General features: G+C 38.8%; 1 protein-coding gene across 16 annotated transcripts in view; it reads right to left on the bottom strand.

Moving 5' to 3' along the window:
- The window catches only part of MAGI2 (membrane associated guanylate kinase, WW and PDZ domain containing 2), a 747,917-nt gene that overhangs the window by 6,241 nt on the left and 723,429 nt on the right, over window positions 1–18,247 (bottom strand). For 12 of the 16 annotated variants that reach the window (XM_062632000.1, XM_062631986.1, XM_062631988.1 and 9 more), the window contains one exon: window positions 17,053–17,191. In XM_062632000.1, the coding sequence (XP_062487984.1) occupies window positions 17,053–17,191 (139 nt within the window). Of the gene's footprint in view, window positions 1–11,110; window positions 11,222–17,052; window positions 17,192–18,247 lie in introns of all 16 variants that reach the window. The other 4 variants (XM_062631996.1, XM_062631998.1, XM_062631999.1 and 1 more) reach the window with 2 other exon arrangements.

Here is an 18,247-nt window from a genome sequence, read left to right as displayed (position 1 = left end):
TTCATTTGGCCTTGTTCAACCAGCACTAAAATGATTGCTTTTCCACAACAAATATAAACAGGAGAAAAATGAAAAAATTTATTCTGTAAAGCAACTAAAGTAATGATGTCTTTTTTATGCCTATTCTGAGGTTATAGCTGCATTTTGGAAACATCAATATTTCAGAATATTTTTTCTATAGTTTTTAAATTTATATAAAACCTATGTGTTAATTGTGAATATAACCTACTTTTACTCTGTTATCTCAAAACGTTTTGCAAACATACTAAACCAGAGACAGAGCAACAATTTTACATCTTTCTCCCTTCACTTCTGGGAGGAAGAGGAGACAGTATTCATATAATAGAGCATGAACTACTAATGCCCAAACAACTTCCAAGCAGAAGTGAAGGATATCACACTCAGTTGAAACTGCTGGAAAGATTTAGGGGCAATGTAGTTTTAAATTTGTTTCTGACTTTGTCACTATGGATATCATCCTTCCTGAGGGAGAAATTGCTTTTCAAAGGTATACATCTCACTGAAGGCTAATAGATGCCTTCCTCCCTTCTTTGAAGGGAGAAAGTCTCCCTTGACCTACTAATTCAGACAAGATAAATGAGCTGAGAGCAGCACTATAATCTGTCACTGTGATGGCATTTGATTTGGTGTAGTTTAGTAGGTGTTTCCTGGGTGGCTTTTAGCTTCCACAAGCTACTGTCACGCAGGTTAGTGGCACGTCTCCATGGTATATGTAAGAATGACTCACCTATGACCTGTTTCTCATAACTCCCAGGCAAGGAGTAAATAGCTAACTGAGTAAGAGACACCACACATGAGGTCTTGAGAGTGTGGGAGGATAAGTGGGAGATGAGCACAGCCATTCTGGAGGTAGAGTGACAATGGGAAAACATCAGGAACAGGCCTTTCCTGTCTAAAGTTATTTTTTGTTTGAGGTAGAACTGCCACATACATGAATCGTTTTCTTTCCTATGTCAGCTTACACACATTCAATGGAGTGGAAATGAAGGTACTGCTCTCATGTGTCTACTAGTTCCTCTCTTAACTAAAGCCTAGTGTTCTACTTGCATCCAATGCTGCTGATGGCTTATGTCTGAACCACCAGCAAAAGAAACCTGGTTTCACTGTTAATGGACAAGAGAGGTCTGTCTGTCAGTTTCTGAGCATTGCCTAGGTGCTAAGCCATAAGAAGAGCTCAGCCTAGTGATACGTTTATTTAATTTCCTGCAATACTTATGTTTTCTTTACAGGTTGCCCTTCTAACATTCTGTCAAGTCTAGTCTTGCTGTGCTTATCCTCTCTGCCAAGATCTCAGGTCACAGGAGGTTAGACCTCAAATTTGTGTCTAGGTTGTCCTTTTATATCAAAATATTTTAAATAATTGCTTGGTAGTTTACGAAGAATGTGGGATTTTTCATCACATAAAATTAACCATGAACAACTACTTTATTGAATAGTTAATATTATCTTAAGAGTAAAAGTGGCATAACATTTTATTGCTTAAGTACAATGAAATCTCAACGCCTTTTTAATTTCCAAATTATGTGAATAATGAACAATATATTAAAGTTTTGAATGCTTTCAGGAGTCTGAAACTTTTCCTGAAATGTCTTTTGTATCTTCCTAGAATTACTTTCCTGGGGAATCAAAGAATTTTTTGCTCTATTTTCTTTTTTCCTACTTTTTGTCTGAAATTATGTATTGCCAGAAGGTGGCAAACAGTTCTTACAGATGCTCCTAATAATAAAAATGGGACGAACTGCCCCCTGGTGAGTATTCACTAATACCGGCAGTGTTACACCAGAAATGCATTTGGCTCTTTCTCATTATATCTTGACATGTCTGTGATGTTCCTGATTGCATTGGTCTCCTGCAGCTTGTCTTTAATGGTCTCTAAGGAGGGAGATTTCAGAATATTTAAAGAATCTTTACTCTTCCACCTTGGAGCTTCCACAACCCAGACATATAGCACCCTTTGTCCTGAAATAAATGATTTGTTGAGGTTTTGATGGTTGGAAAAGCTCTTGGTACCTTCTGTCCATGAGCTCATTTAATGAGCTGTCAGCCTCATGCAAACATAACATGATATTGTCACCCTTTTCCCCAGCCTCTCCTGGAAAGTGGGTGGCAATGGGCTCTTCCCCCATCTTACAGGCTGCCTGTACTTCTGGTTTGGACTTCTTGTTAATTTTCAGTAGTGCTATGGAAATGTTTTCTCACAAATTACACTTTGCTTAAAATTGCACTTTGCTTGCCTCCCTTTCCACTGCACTTATTCACGTTCAGATCCCTCAACACTAGTAGATCTGGAAACAAATATCAGCGGATTTAGGTGCCTTCTGCTGCAATCTAGCCTTTTGTTTCATCAGTCATCATGGGCACATCCAAGTGGGATAACCCTTTCATCATTAGCACTGCCCTTTTACCTTTTTTTTTAAGCTATGATGGGAGTGTGCTATGGGTGCAAAATGTGATTGCATGCACAGAAATGAGATAAATGTCGTATACATTTACAAAAATAAATCCAAGTTATACTCAAGTTATTTTAGCACAAGAACTACTTTTGCCTTTCCTTAACATGCAGTTAAATGATCTGTTTGGTACTGTGAAGTCTCATTTGCGAGGCAATGAAAACCGAATTTCTTGCTATTTTAATGTAACCACAATCATTATACTGCTTGCCTGTTTGTACTCAGTTTATAGTAGCTTGTAAATGCAACTTTGTTTAAAGGTGGAATTAGTTTTTTTGGCTTTGCACATTTGTTTTTGCAAAGGTTGAGGATGATTTGGAGAGGTCAATAGGAGTGAGTTAACAAAGTCATAAAAGGCTACAGGAAAACAAATGTGCATCTGAGTCCCTGCAGCTTTTACTTCTGCATTTTGTGTTTAGCATTTTCAGAAAAGAAGAGTGATTCATCAAGAAAGACTGATGTTTGGAGTATGAAACAAGGCCAGGCGTTGTTGCTCTGTCATTTGGTCTTCTTGTCACTGGTCTGATGTTAGAAGAGGGGGGCACTACTACTGGGAGCTATTGGTGGCAAGAAATTAAGATATGTTATTGGAAATACAGGGTGAGGAATACTTTTATCTCCTCTGTAAGCTTCAAATACTTAATTTTGCATTTGGTAAATTCGGAAAATTCAGTCATTGACCTATTCCGGCACTGGGAAGCACAGCTCTACTTCCTTCTTTATTCAGTTCCCAGTGCCATTAATACTCTGATGCCCTACTTCTTTTCATGTTACTAATCACTACTGATGTGCAGCAATTTAGTTCCTTTGGGTTCATTACGGTCATCTTCCATTACGCACTTTACCTAGACATTAAATGGAAGATACCCCAAATAGTTTTACAGCAGAGATAGTGTTTATAGAGTGCTTGCAAGGGCTGTCTGATGAGAGTTTGAATGGTTGCATTTCAGGTAAAATTCACTTTCATCCCCATTTCTGTACTCGGCATGGAGGTTTGTTAGAAAAAGTGCTTTCATGTTCAGAGATCTAATTTGAGAATTATTGAAATACACTTCAGAGAGAGCAGATTGTCAGCTATGCTTGGAAGACCAAATCTGCTGAAGCTCAGGAGATGATATTGCTTGGTTTTGGAGCTATGGGAACAGAGAGAATGGGAATATTTAAACTTGAGGCAGAGAGGGCAAAACTGCATGTTGTAAGGAAAAAAATTTAAAACATCTTTAGAAAAATACTGAACGTTTTCTTGAAACAAGAAAGTCACACACTTCGATTTGTGTTGGCTTTAACCTGCAGAAAACCCCATGCAGGAAAGCACTTGAAATTTTTTTATGTAACGTATTCTTTAAAGATGGTTAACAAAGAAATATGGGAAGTGATTCATCTGACTTGGAGAGCTCCTATTCTTTTTCTGCACTGTTTCTGATCCTACACTATACCCAGTGCATGTTCAGTAAATCCCTTTCCCTGAGTTAATTCTTTAATTATGGCACTACTTCACCAGTATTTTACTGTCCAAATCATTTGAGACAATAATTTAATTGCCTCACAGAGTCTGAGAAAGAAGTGTCTCAGAAGATGTCTGCAAATAGATGTCTGCTCTTCTGTTGAACGTGTACACAACCAGTGTTGTGGAGCATCTTCTGGGAAGCCCTTTTGGAGATTGTGGATCAAAGCTGAGCGGCTGGACACAGAGATCTACATCCATCGCCTCACATCAGGTCATTTTTAGCAAGCATGAATCACTTCAAGTAAGTGGCCCAAGCACTCTCAGACTACTACAGGAGCTATCTAATGAATTCAAAAGCACTCTGAGTTTCTGCCCTGGAGAACAGGTGGACTGGATTGTCTCCAGTACTTGGATGGTCTCGGGGGCTGCTTTAGTCCTCTCCTGGCTACCTTGCCATTGTTCATCACTTAAATATAAATCACATCTGTAAGAAATTCACTGTGATTTTGTAATAATGCCTAAGTTCTGCATCATTTAGCTCTTTCCAACAACGTAAGTCACCTCTAAACCCAGGACTGAGGTAATTTCAACATGGCCCTTACAACAGCAAGAATAAAAAAGGGTAATTTTTCTATGCAGAAAAACCCCCTACCTAAAGTGCAGAATGGGAGAAGACAAGATAATCAAGAGCCACACATACAAAAAGATTATATTTCAGACCTGAAACAGTTAACTTAGTTTAGTAAATCAGTTTGCTAATTTACTGTAATAGTCTTTTGGCTGTGAATCTTAGAGTTTATCACTCATTCCAAGACCCATTTCAGCTTGTTCAGTAGATATGGATCTAGTAAACAGTCCTATCCATTAAATATTTAAACCAAAGATCATGATCACTAATCTGAGTGAACTTGGTAAATTTGATTTTTCCTTGAATCAAGATAATGTATCTGCATAACTGTTACAGGATTACTCACTAATACTGTGAACGGCTGAAATGAAAAGCTGCACCCTGTACAGTTCTTTAATCCTCACCGCAAGCTCCTCACTGTTTTGTCAGCGTTAAGTTTACAGACAGTCTAAGTGCCAATCTTGAGTGATGTTGCTCTAAGTACGCACTATCATTCAGCAGGTCCTTCAGGTGGTTTGGTACCCTTTCTGAAGTGCTGAGCATCTCACATATCTATCAGATCAGAGCTGCTCAGGCAGAAGAACCTCATCCTTTCAGTAAAGAAGGTCTTATTTTTTCTGAACGGTCGGGCAGTAGAGTAGGAGCTGCAGAAACCCCAGCAGTTTTCTTCCATAGCCATGCTGGAACTGGAAAACTCACATTGCAACTTACTGTATAATTAAAATAGATAATGACTTTAAAATTAGTTTTTATTAATAGAATTAAGCTACATTAAGTCATAAAAAGTGTTCATAAATATGTTAATAGAATGTGTGTTATTAATGAAAAACATTCTGCAGAGACTGAATAATTTAAGAGTTGGATGTTACACAATTAAACTCAAGTATTAAAATTATTAATTATCACAACTAAAATGGGTGTTAACAGTAGGCATCACACCATGTCTGGTCAATAAATAGCTGTCATTATTAAAGGTATGTAGATAATATAAAAAAAAAATTAATAAGTGAGAAATTTGGAGCATATTGACTGTGTATGAAACGCCCCTAGAAAGGCACTGAGCGTTGGTGGTTCCCACTTAAGATCTCAGCAGGATCTTAAGCAAAACATGGAACTTGATTTGAAGGCATCCTTATTTACAAAGCTCATGAATAGATATTCTTGTACTGCTTAGGGTAAAAGCTGCAGAATTAGTTTAGTCTCTCTTTAGCAAACTTTTCAGACTGGCAGCTGCTGAGCACTGAAGGTGCAGAGCTGACCCTGGGACCATGCTTGCTGTCAGGGCTGTTGTGGTATCTGGTATCTTTTGGATGATGAGACAATTTTTTGTGAACACTGTATAATGAGATGTATGTCCATGAATAAACAAATGTCACATTGTAAAATTTATGTTCTACTAAGTAATTACAAACTACATGCCATTAGAAAACAGAGATGTTTAAGGTTCTAGGTTGCATATGTGTTCCTGTAACTTAACAAAATGCAAGTTACCTCATGTTGTCAAAGTAAAAAAAAAAATCATTTAATTTTCTTCATCATTTTTCTTTTCCCAAGAAAGAAGTAAAAAGCTATAAGAAATCTGTCAGAGGCTGTGAGTTCTGCTAACCTCTCCCTCTGGACAGGTCACAAAGCATCAACCAGGTACTGCATCACTGGATGGTGGAGTGAGAAGGGCAGAGGCAGGATCAACTGCAAGTCCTGCTATGGGCCAAGCTTGCCTTCCCCTCTCTAGTGATTGCAATAACGGGTTTTTATGTCACTCTCTATGTGACTGCTTAGAGTAATCAAATTTCCGGTGCCAATGACGAGAGTCATCAGAAGCCTACATTAGCTTAATGTAGTCTTGGGCATCATAACATCAGGCCGCTGGCAAAGCTTTTCTGATACAGCTTGATTGCCTCTTCTTGTATTTTTTATCACTTTTTGTACTTTCATGGCTGTGCTTTTGTCCCTAAAAGAGCTTATAGTTGTTTACGGATTCTTTTGAGCAAGCTAAAAAGCTCGACTTTTTCACCTGGATAATCACAGATCAGTTAAAAGTTCATGTGAATGAGTTCAAAGCCGTTGTACCCCAAGTTCAACTGACATTCTTAGAGATGGAGTCTTTGTCAGGAGGTATGAAGATAAAATGTTCATGTTCATGTCAGCAGTTTCTAGATCCTTCTGAAAAGTATCAAATTTGACCTCGCCAAATCACTGTTTACCTAAACATGTAGATGAATGGCTCTCCTCTCCTGTAGGGAAATGCATGCCACTGCAGAAAACTGACTGTACTGAAGAGGTTGCCAAGCACTGGAATAGGCTGCCAGGGGAAGTGGTTGACTCACTGTCCCTGGAGGTATTTAAAAGATGCATAGATACGGCATTTAGGGACATAGTTTAGTGGTGGACTTGGCAGTGCTGGGTTAACAGTTGGACTCGATGATCTTAAAGGCCTTTTCCAACCTAAATGATTCTATAATTCAATATGGAACCCATTTTAGATCTCTTGGAGTCTAGCCACTGAAGCAGTTGCTGCACAACCTTCGTGATGAGAATTATTGGGCCAGGTCACAGGAATAACAGTTTGTGCCTTCATCCTGTTCTCTTTGATACGTAGCTCTGTATCATGAGGAATAATCTCTGATTAACAACAAGTTGAAGTGATGCAGTTTTGTTATTAAGTGGGGGCCGACTGCAAATTTGCAAATGAGAGGGACCGCAAAATGGGCATCAGGAGAGGAATTTTACTGGACATTTTGCTGCAATAGCAGAAGACTGGACTTAATCCTATAGCAAACTGCAAAGACAGGATAAGTGTTGCTAAATTCCCATTTTTCCTATTTATCTGGATTACATGAAGAAAGGAAAAAGCAATGCTGTGGAGACAGAGGGATGGCTGAATTCTTTAAGCCCTGTATTTTGGGTGCTTATCTTCCAATATTGTCAACTGGATGGAAATACAGGAAGCTACCAAAAAAAAGTTAAAAAAGGATTTGCGGATGGGACTTTTCCCTTCTTTGGCTGCCAAGTCTGCTTGCCAGTTTATGTGAACAAAGCCAGGGATAATGTTTGTTCATCTGTTTTATTCACTGTAGTTTATCTGTAATTATCTACACTTTGCATTATATTAGTTAATCTACTCCAGAATATTATATTATAATGAGCCTTAGTAATAAGAGAACTTTCTTTACAGTCTTATTAAATCTCTGCTCAGATGTGGGGGACACTGCCAATTTTTGGTGTGGATTATAATGCATGTGGATTAGTGAGGTTCTGCTTTAATAATAATAATACTGAGTAGTTCACTCTGATTTTTAATCTTTAAAGTGCTTTTCAAGCATTAAATAATTAATGCCCATAACACTCCCATGAGATCAGTAAGCAAACATTACTATCCCCATTATACAGATGGGGAAGCATGGGTTAGAGAATTCAGCTGGACTGGCCAAAGCCACTGGGAGTGTAATAGCCAAAGCAATGTTTTAGGACTATGGAAAGGCCTCAGTGGTTTTTGTATTTGAAAAATAAGGAAAAGTTATCGCTTCCCTGGAAGCTTAAAACTGAACTCATTGCCACAAACCTGAAAATGTCTTCCCATGTGTCTGACTTTCTTTCAAGACTGGGTTTTTTATTTCTAGACCAAAGGATACCTATGTAAAAGGTCTACATCTTTTAAAATAGCAGTCTGCTGTAAGACAGAAATAACTATACGCACCCACATACACATACACGTACACTGGTATTTAACAGAAGGATGTTCTACCTTCCTGCCAGCTGCTACGTATTTATGAAATACTAACAGGTTTGTAAAGCAAATTTTAATATTTAATTTTTTACCCGTAGCAATAAAGCAGCTAGAACCTTTGGGAGCCCATATTCATATTGCCTGATGTTTTTAGACTAATATTATTAACCAGTATATTGATTCCATTGATTCATTTGGTTAGCCTGCCTTTTTTTTTTCCCCTTTTGCATACCACAAGCTCCTGAAATTAAGTTGATATTGCTAGAAATAAGAAGGTGGCATTGGAAATGCAGCAGGAATATGAATGACTGCATTTCCACCAAGGTGGTCACAGAAGGAATGGCCACTTTTCCAAAATGGCTATTGATTTTTGTTCTCACATCAGAGGAATGATGGATGGGGTAGTTCAGATTTCAATTAACACCCAACCTCAGCTCTAGGGATTTATAAAATGAGCACTGAAAATAGAATGAATTGGATTATCTGATCAGTACTCTGGACAGGTAGGAGTATCTGGCTTAAATGTATAGGCCAAGATGATTTAGCCATTTATTAGACAAACATAAAAGCTTCAGCATACTGAGTTAAAGAACTAGAAACATGCAGTTTGCAGCTGACTGAAGATTTCTGAAGGATTTAACTGTATTCAAACAATGAATTCACAGTATAAACTCTAAATTTTTAATCTATTTTTGCACATATAAATGCAGGGGTCACTAGTAAGGGCTACCAAACCCATGGTACAAGGAAGCATTGGATTTTATCACTGGATGTACTTTCTAAACCATCTTCTAGCATCTGCACTTCTCCTGTGCTATATCTAACTTTAAGTAGGCCTGCTGATCATCTCCCATAAGTGATTACTTATACAAAATGGAACAATTCCTGTGGGAGAAATGCAGACTGTGATACGATGTTACGGTAGGGGCCTAAGGCATTCTAGAATGGTTAATGCATCTGCTCTGCCTCAGGAAATTTGACTTTAACTTGGTCAGTACCCTAACAAATGGTAGCAGGGCCACAGTTTTGGTTGGGAAAAGCCCCACTGCAAAACTGGTTCTTTGTGAAAATCCTTCTCCTCAAAACTCTTTCATTAAAAACATGTGAAATGGAAACATTTTATAACACATATATTTTCTTTTGACCTGATATGTCTTGTTTACCAACTAAGTATTTCAGTTTTGGTGTTGACACAAGCTAAATTGCTTTTGATTTTCTTTATACATTTTACTATGAAAAAAATCTGTCCTCATACTTGCTGCCAAATAAATAATCAGAACCATTCACAGCTGAGTGACTGTGCAAAACTAACTTTAGCTGTATCTATAGAGGATTTACACTTCTACTTATTTCGGGAAAAAAAGACTTATTTCCTGTGTCATTATGCTCTAGGAGGAAAAATAAAGTTAAGGCATAGAAAGTTGTGGAGATATAGATTTTTATATATATATATATATATATATATATATATATATAACACTTGTGGTAGAACTGCAGTTCACTGAACTTCCTAAGTTTGACAACTGGGACTTGCAAAATGGTCCAAATATCAGTCCAAATTTTTAACCTCATGATCTCTGAATGACCTCTAGTGAAGAACACAAAGCATAAGTAAGGTGGGAATGAAAGGAATAGTGCAATTCAGATTTCTACACAATGAAGGCACATTTTTGTTGCTAGGTCTCCGATGGTAACATACATACTTGAACTACATGGGTACGATATCAAATGGCCTCTACATGTGTCCAGCTCTGCACTAGCAAAGTATAGGGACATGTCTGTGTTCAAACATTTCTTATATATAGACACAAATTGGAAACAGGCTGTAACTGGAAACACATATAAGCAATTGATTAGATTATTCAGATTTGCATGCACAAGACTGTTAACTTTAGCACAGCTTAATGCCTGGGTGCTGGGAGCAGGAATTCTGTGGGCTTCACACTGGAGGAGCTGCTTGAAGCTCATAGGCTAAGAGGATACTTTTGGGTATAACTTGCTTGCTACTTCCAATCTGCCTACTTAAAAAGTGTGAGACTGGCTTTAGAACTTTAGCAAATATGTACTACAATAAATACTACATTGTGCAAAGTCAATAGCAGACAGACTGGATGCACCTGAACACTTCTGTGATGGCAGAATAAAAGTTTAAAAAAAAAAATAAAAAAGGCAAAAATAAGTTTTTCTTCTCCTTTGCTTTCCAGGTATCATTTCTGGGCCATGACTCTGTATTACAAATTTGATGTATCTAAACAATCTGTGCAGTTGGATCTGATTTATGAAGAAAACAGCTTGAAATCAAGTGCAAAGTGCTATGTGTAAATTCAGCATAACCACTGAGTTTAAAAAACGAATATCTCCTTGCAGCATGTTCCAAAAAGTCTTCAATTTTACATTAGTTATTTCTTCAAGAGGCTGCGCATAAACATCATTTGTGATCAGCATCTAAATTCCACCTTCCCGTTGCTAACATTTTTCCAAGCCAAGTACCATAAGGAAGAGGGAAATTCTGGCTTTGATTCTCAAATTTTTAAGATTTTCTACCTGAAAAGTCATACTCAGAGGATAAGTTTTTGTCATGAGAAAAATTAGATTTGGCAGACCTCTGGCTGTGTTTCTGTAGTAGCAGCAGTGCAACATGAAGAAACAGTTATTTGGATATTAAAAGACATTTGTAAAATGCATAGCTGCTTTCCTAGCTAAGATAATTGGTTATGACAGAAAAGTCGAGTACTGTAGAAACTATTAAGTGAGCTAGAATGCAAGAGAAAGTTGCACAACAGTTGTGAGAAACAAAAGAGTATTAGAAAGATAATATACATGCAGAGTTTACAAACCGTGTCTTTAGGGTGGCCCAATAAGTAGAAATATGGGGACCCATGCTTGTCACTTTTCATGCACATGGAGAGACTGGAAGGTACCATTCCTAAAGGAAGGGGAGGAACAGCCTAGGACCAATCATTAGAATTAACAGAACCAGTGACATACAGATATTTTACTATTGTTAGAGCAGAGAATTCTTAGTAAGTTTAGAACAACTTAGTAAAACATGTTACAGGAATGAAGTATTTCTGTAAAGCTAAGACAAATAAGCATGCTGTAAGTCTAAATATTAGTGAATGACTGAAACTACTGTGCATATATATATTCAGGACGTAGGATCACCTGGGCTACAGATGTGGAGTACATCTTGAGGTGCTTGCTGAAGGAGTCATAAAAAAATCAAAAGTAAAGGGCAGAATTGTGCCCATTTATTTGTATGAAAAATCCTTGTATTGGTATCAACTCTGACATTTTTTGGTTTTGTTGGTGGGATAGTGCTGAAACATGAGCTCGGAGTTTCTTCAAGCCCCTTCAAAAATGACTTACTGCTAAGTAACTAATAGCTTTTATCTGTTAACTAGCAATTACTTTATGTATACTGAAACTTCACTTTTTGCATACAGAAATCTTCCCCCCCCTAACACAGCCAAAACTGAACCTAAAACTCTAGTTCTGTAAATTCACCCAAATGTCATGAACCCATGGGGTGAGTTTTGTACACAATTTAGTGTTGTGTGAAGCAACAGAGGTTTAAAAAATGCACAACCCCAAGACATGTCTTATAATGAAGTCAAACAAGGCTGGACAGAGAGGGAAAGAACCACTGTTGTGTAAATCCATAAAGCATCAACCAACCCCCACGACACCAATTCCTTGTTCACCAAACCTCAGTGATCCTGGTTCTTGTGGTTCTGCCTGTGTTAGCATCACAGTATGACCTAACACACTCAGGGACAGATCCAGATTTCCAAAATAGGACAATGGAAAAGTTTTCCAAGATTTCAGTATGAAACGGGCTGGAGTTTCTAAAACTTACACCTTTCTGCAGGAGCTCTTAAGCAACTTTAAGTGAAAAACTCCCAAACTTGACAGAAGGGATGATTTTGAAGTCCTGCTGTGAAAGGAGGAAGGAAACCTAATTAGTTTTCTCCTACATGTTACTCAGAGGTGAAACTCAGTGTTTGTGCTCCCTCTGCAGTGTCAGACCGAAAGCATTTGGGGCAAGAGGTTGTACCTTGCTGGAGGAATGGAGTCTGCCTGCAAGTGCTAACTGTGCCTCAGCCTCCTCCACCTTTACACCCTGTTTGCAATTTTTTCATTTTAAGTTTAATTGCTCTCACATACTTCTAGGAACTTATATATTGTAATGTAGCTTTTTAGTAATGAAAGCTCCAGTTATGAAAGGCTAGGAACAGTAAAACAGAAGCAGCAATCTGCAGGACTGCTGGGACTGAGAATGAAACATCCCAGGCTTTCCTAGGGACCTTCCTACACAGGTATTTAGAGAAAGCAGTGGTTGTTCTTATAAAAAGCTGTGGTTTCCTGGGGCTGATCCATCATTAGAATTAACTTGCCTCTTGCAGAACTCATTGCTGGATGGAGAGACTGTGATTTGTTAGTTTTACTTAATATTTAATGTTACTATTTTGGGATTTTGTGAGCAGTTTTGCCTTTAGGGATGGATGCTTCTTCATCCTAATGTTTGGCTGTACAATGTATGTGTCCTTCTCATGGTGCTTATATAGCTATGACTATGTTCTGAAATACATGAGCATCTGTAACTAGGCTTCCACAGTGTGAGCGGAGAGTTTTAGAAGTGCTGCGCACCCTGTAGCTCCTGCAGAAGTCCGGAACCTCGCAGGTTACATTGGGAATTAGGCAGCTGTTGCAAAAAAAATCTTGGTCTGTCATTCTACTCAAATCGTGTTTAATGCCAGTCTGAGAAGTGCTCCGTGCTACAGTGATGACTGTGGGTTGTGGCCTGTGACATGTATGAAACCTCAAGCTCCCTCCAGCCAGGCTCCCTGAGCAATAAGTACTTTCTGTACTTTTAGTCTTTTTTGCACAGTAATAAGATTTCTTGCTATGACTTGGTTCTTTGGAGAACATGGCAGACTATTTCCCGTGAATCATGATGCTGATGTTCTTTGGGTTTCAATGAGCTGTGGTAATTCCCTTTCAGTGGAAGCACAGCTCCTCTGGCTATCCTTATCCTCAGCAAACATGTTCTGATATGCTGGGTGATAAAACATCTGTTTTCTAAGCTTCTTCTGTTACACCCTGCTGTGAAATCAGCTATCGTTTTGGAGCATTAATCATATCTGTGCTCCTTCCCATATATTCTGATGTTGCCTTGCATGGTATGAGGGGATTTCTCCCTCTGAAGTGCTTTGGGATCTTTGGCATTTATTTTCAAGCAAAATCAGCAGCTGGAGTTGAGGTAAAGGATGCATTTGCAACACACTTTATTTCTTCCCCTCGGTTTGCATAGTGCTTTAGCTCAGCCAGAATTTTCTGAGATGTTCTTGCAGGGACAGATTTCCAGGCATAGAAATCAGCACAACCTGACATAACTCATTCAGGAGATTTACATCCTCCCAGGAGCTTGTTCTTTGTTTCTTCACTGAGTGCTTTCTTCTTTTCAATACATATTCTTTTCTTTCACTGATCACTTTCTTACTATTGATGATTTTTTCTTAACACTGCTTTTACTTATGTCAGTCACATCACCAAACAGTGATATTTCTTGCAATTAAATATGGACCGTCATATTTGGTACTAACAGAAACATAGCTCTGGAACTGAAAAAGCATTGATCATATTGTACAAGAAAAATGAAAAAGTTGAGGATGGAGAGACAATAATGCGACAGTTTTTTGCTGGTCGGTTTTAGGTCATTCTAGCTAAGATTCCTTCTTTTTAACACTGTGAGTCTGACCACCACTGCTGCTGGAAAGGTCTTTAAACACAGCATTACTACAAGTGACTTGGGATGTCCCTGACCATTTTGCTTGTCAGAGACTTGAGAGACAATATCCAGGAGAGGACCATGGTACACATGTTCTGTGTTTATATTTCTCTCTAGGCTTCTGCTATACACCACCATTGCAAGCCAGACACCAGCTCAGTCCTCTAGCCTCGCATTTTTATACTTGACTAAATCTTATTTCCCACTCATGGTCTCCGGAGCTGAACCCTAATGAGAATAAGAAATATTTCTGACATGTGCCTGGTAAAAAAAAAAAATTAATCCAACCCCCCCCCCCCCCCCCCCAAAAAAAAGCTGATTATTTCAGTCAAAAAAGAGCTAATTAGAATTGTTACACCTAAACCGTGCAATTCTAGTGGGAAGAAGAGGGAACTAAGTATTGGCTAGTGTATCTGCTGTCCTCAGGACCACTTTGTCCTCAAGCTTACTGTCACGATCTTCTCTGCATTCAGTTTCTCATTTGGAAAGTATGTTCTTTCTGGGGGTCTCTGTCATTAATACTCTGACACATGCTCTTTGCAGCATGAGATCTGGCCTTCTCAAGACATGCCCTTTGGTTTTAATTGTTTCTGCTTGTTAATTTCTGTTTTTAATTTCCCAAGCATCCTGCTGTTGGTTTTATGTGCACCTTTTGTTTATTCTTAGAGTATTTCTCACTGCTTTGGGAAATGACTTAGGGAGGACTTTAATATATGAGTTAATTTCAACAGGTATCTTCTTATTTTGCTTCCATTCCGCCTGCAGCCTGGATACAGCACTAACATTTCTCTGCCTGTGCAATAACACTCTGCCTATGTTATCCTTTGCCATGATGTTATCCTTTGTTGTGATGTTTTCTGTAGGTTATGTGTACAAAGTACACATGTGTGCAAAGTAACTCATGAACACTTTTACTGCTGTTTCTGTACAGTAGGACAACACAGCTTTCAAGCACAGTCAGTTCTCCTCTTGTACGGAGGTGTAAGCTGGGGATGCAGCTAGGAAATGATCTTATTAAACAGTGCTTCTTTGTAGCAGCTTTTATTTCACAGTAATCTGCATTTTTACACAACTAATGCTAAGCATTCTAAGTGGAGAGCATAGCTGTAAACAGTCCTGTGAAGTCATCTTGTTTCTTTCTGTTAGCACTATAGAATGTGTGCAGATTTGTAGTGGTTTATCTGCATTTTCTACTCATATTCTTCTGGGGAAGGGAAGGCTGGTGACATTTACCCCTTTCGGGAGATATCTTTTCCCAAAACAATGCTATTTACACTAAACTTTTTCTTACATCTATTTACATTTTCTTACAATTCTGGAATAAGGTACAGATTTATAAGATTTATTTTGGATTTTTCATAAACCTAGGTGTAAGTGCCATCCAGAACTGGGATCTTAAGAAAGTCAGATTTGGAATGGGTCTGAACTGCAATCAATTCCTTGCTCATAACAGCCTCCTGTGAACCCCTCTTAGATTAAACTTTTCTGAGAAACCAGAGAACTGCTGGTATATAGTTCTGCTATTTGAGAAGGATTATAACCACTATAGCAGTCCAGGACTTTTATTTGTTCTTTCATTAAAATGGATGTACCTCTCCCTTACAACAGTGTTGAGGAGGTGATCTGAATCTCTATTGGAGGTCCCTCTGGAAGGATTATGTACTGGTTAAAGCTGGTATTAAATGTCTTAGGACTGATTTATCATAATCTCTAAAAGGCATTTTGGCTTTGCTCCTACTCACCAAAAGTATAACTCACTAACTTTATCACCAGATGAGTGGGCTAGGGCCCATCTTGCTGCCCTTATTCAAAAGGTCTTGAAAGCTGGAAACAAATGCTGCATACACTATCCCGAGTACTGCCTCAGAATTGGCTCTAGTTTAGGTAAGAATATGGTGCAATTGCCATATATACTGACATCTAGCAAAGTGCTGACTTTCAGTGGAGCTGACTTCAATGTCTCTAAGAAGGTAATGAATTTCTATTGGTAACAAAGACTGATCTGAACCTTCAGTTAAGCCTAAGTATTACTCTGAAATTTCATATGCTACTGCAACTTCTGATTCTACTGGGAAATGATGCTGGAACATCGAAAGTAACAATACTAGAAAAGTTTAATAGAGTTTTGGATCTCGTAGCATAAAGAAATCACGGAATTTTCATTTCCTGCGAGATTTCAGGCCCAGCTGTGCACATCACAGAACTTATGTAAATATATGACATTGTCACACCATACTCTACAGTAAGCCCTGATTTCAATTTTTAAAAAGGGCTTTTTGTCTTTGAAATTACCTTTGGATAATTTATTTTTACTTCTTGTCATTTCAGTAGTGAAAGAAGGCCTCTATACTGTCTACATGACTCACATTTTTTAAATACTCAAAAAAGTCTCAGAAGTCCCTCTGAAACAAAACATGAGAAGAATGGATTCCTCTTTCTCACCACAATGAGCAAAGTCTCCTTTTTTATTCAGAGTTGTCTTCTACTTGATCATCTGTGTATATTGTCAGAGATAATGTAACGGGTGAGGTTGTCAAAGAAGGAAGTATGCTCTTGTTAATGCTTTGACTTTAAACGTGAGCCACTCAATTGCATGGTAACGGGACCATCTGCTGTGATTCAAAATGTGCAGAGAAGTACCAACAGAGGAAGAAGAGAAAAGTTTATGGTCAAATCAGGAACTCCCAGCACACTCAGAGATGTCCCCTAAAGCGTTCAAAGTGCTTCCTCCAATGCACATCTTCTAAGCCATTGCCTGTGTCAGGAGGGCAGCAGATGACAGTGATGTACACATACATGGTTTTGAGCCAAGAAAATACTTAAACGTGTATAAGTTCACCTCGACTCAGGTAAGCACTTAAACCCATAGCTAATATGCCCCAGGACATTACAATATATAAATATCTTCAACTGCTACTTAACTCAAAAGCAGTAGATTTAATTCATAGAGGTTCATGCACATTGAAAAATGTAAAGATGAAAACCCACCATATTCTGGGACCTGTCCTGTTCCACGTTTCAACAACAGTCGCACTCTCCTGCCACCAGACTTGATTAGCTCTATTGCTCTGGCATGTGTCATGTCCCTTGTGCTTTCTCCATTGATTTCAATTATTTGATCTCCTACCTGTCAGGTAAGAAGAACATTGAGTCAGACAGAATTGCAGTAAAATGAGCATTTCAGAAATAGACATATTCAATGGATCACAGGTTACTTGAATGACAGACAGACACATCAAGGTAAATTTGTTCCTGTCTGTCTGAGGGATATTACTGGCAGATTAAATAACCTCCAAAGTGGATTCTGAATGTGGTATATCAAATGCTGCTCATCTTGTGCTGAAATCAGTGTAATGCATTTATCACTTGACTCATGTCTTTCTCACATAAAAGATTTTGTTTTGAATTGCTTGATATGTTGGAGTCACTGGAAACGTTATCTGTGCTACACCTTAACTGCCAGTGTTGTTTGGCCCCGAGAAGACCTTTGTTGAATATAACTTGCTTTTTTTTATAGAGAAAAGAGAGGTTCAAAGCACAAAGATCCATCATTTCACAGAATAACAGAATCATTAGAGTTGGAAGCAACCTCTGGAGATCACCCAGTCCAAACTCCCTGCCAAGGCAGGGCCACCTAGAGCAGGTTACACAGGATCGTGTCCAGGTGAATTTTGAATGTCTCCAGAGAGGGAGATTTCACAACCCCCTGGGTAGCCTGTTGCCATGCTCTGCCTCAACGTAAAGAAGTTCTTCCTCATGCTGAGGTGAAACTTCTTGTGTTTTAGTTTATGGCCACTGCTCCTCATCCTGGAGCTGGGCACTACTGAAAATAGTCTGACACCATCTTCCTGGCACCTGCCTTTGAGATGTTTATATGCACTGAGATCCCCTCTCAGTCTTCTCTTCTCTAGACTGAACAGGCCCAGCTCCCACAATCTCTTCTCACAAGAGAGATGCTCCAGACCCCCAATCATCCCTGCGGCCCTCCACTGGACCCTCTCCAGTAGCTCCTTGTCTGTCTTGTACTGAGGAGCCCAGAACTGGATACAATACTCCAGATGTGGCCTCATCAGGGTTGAGTAGAGAAGGAGCATCATGTCCCTGGACTTGTTGCACCCAGGGTACTTGTCCTGGGCTTAGCAGTAGCAGTTAGTATTTCTCCTTCTTGGCAACTGGTGCAGCG

Source organism: Pezoporus occidentalis, unplaced genomic scaffold, assembly GCF_034315485.1.
Source record: "Pezoporus occidentalis ecotype Australia unplaced genomic scaffold, CSIRO_AGI_Poc_V1 ctg38, whole genome shotgun sequence".
NCBI lineage: Eukaryota > Metazoa > Chordata > Aves > Psittaciformes > Psittacidae > Pezoporus > Pezoporus occidentalis.
Note: the sequence above shows the minus strand (reverse complement) of the source record. Positions and strands in the feature narration are given on the sequence as shown.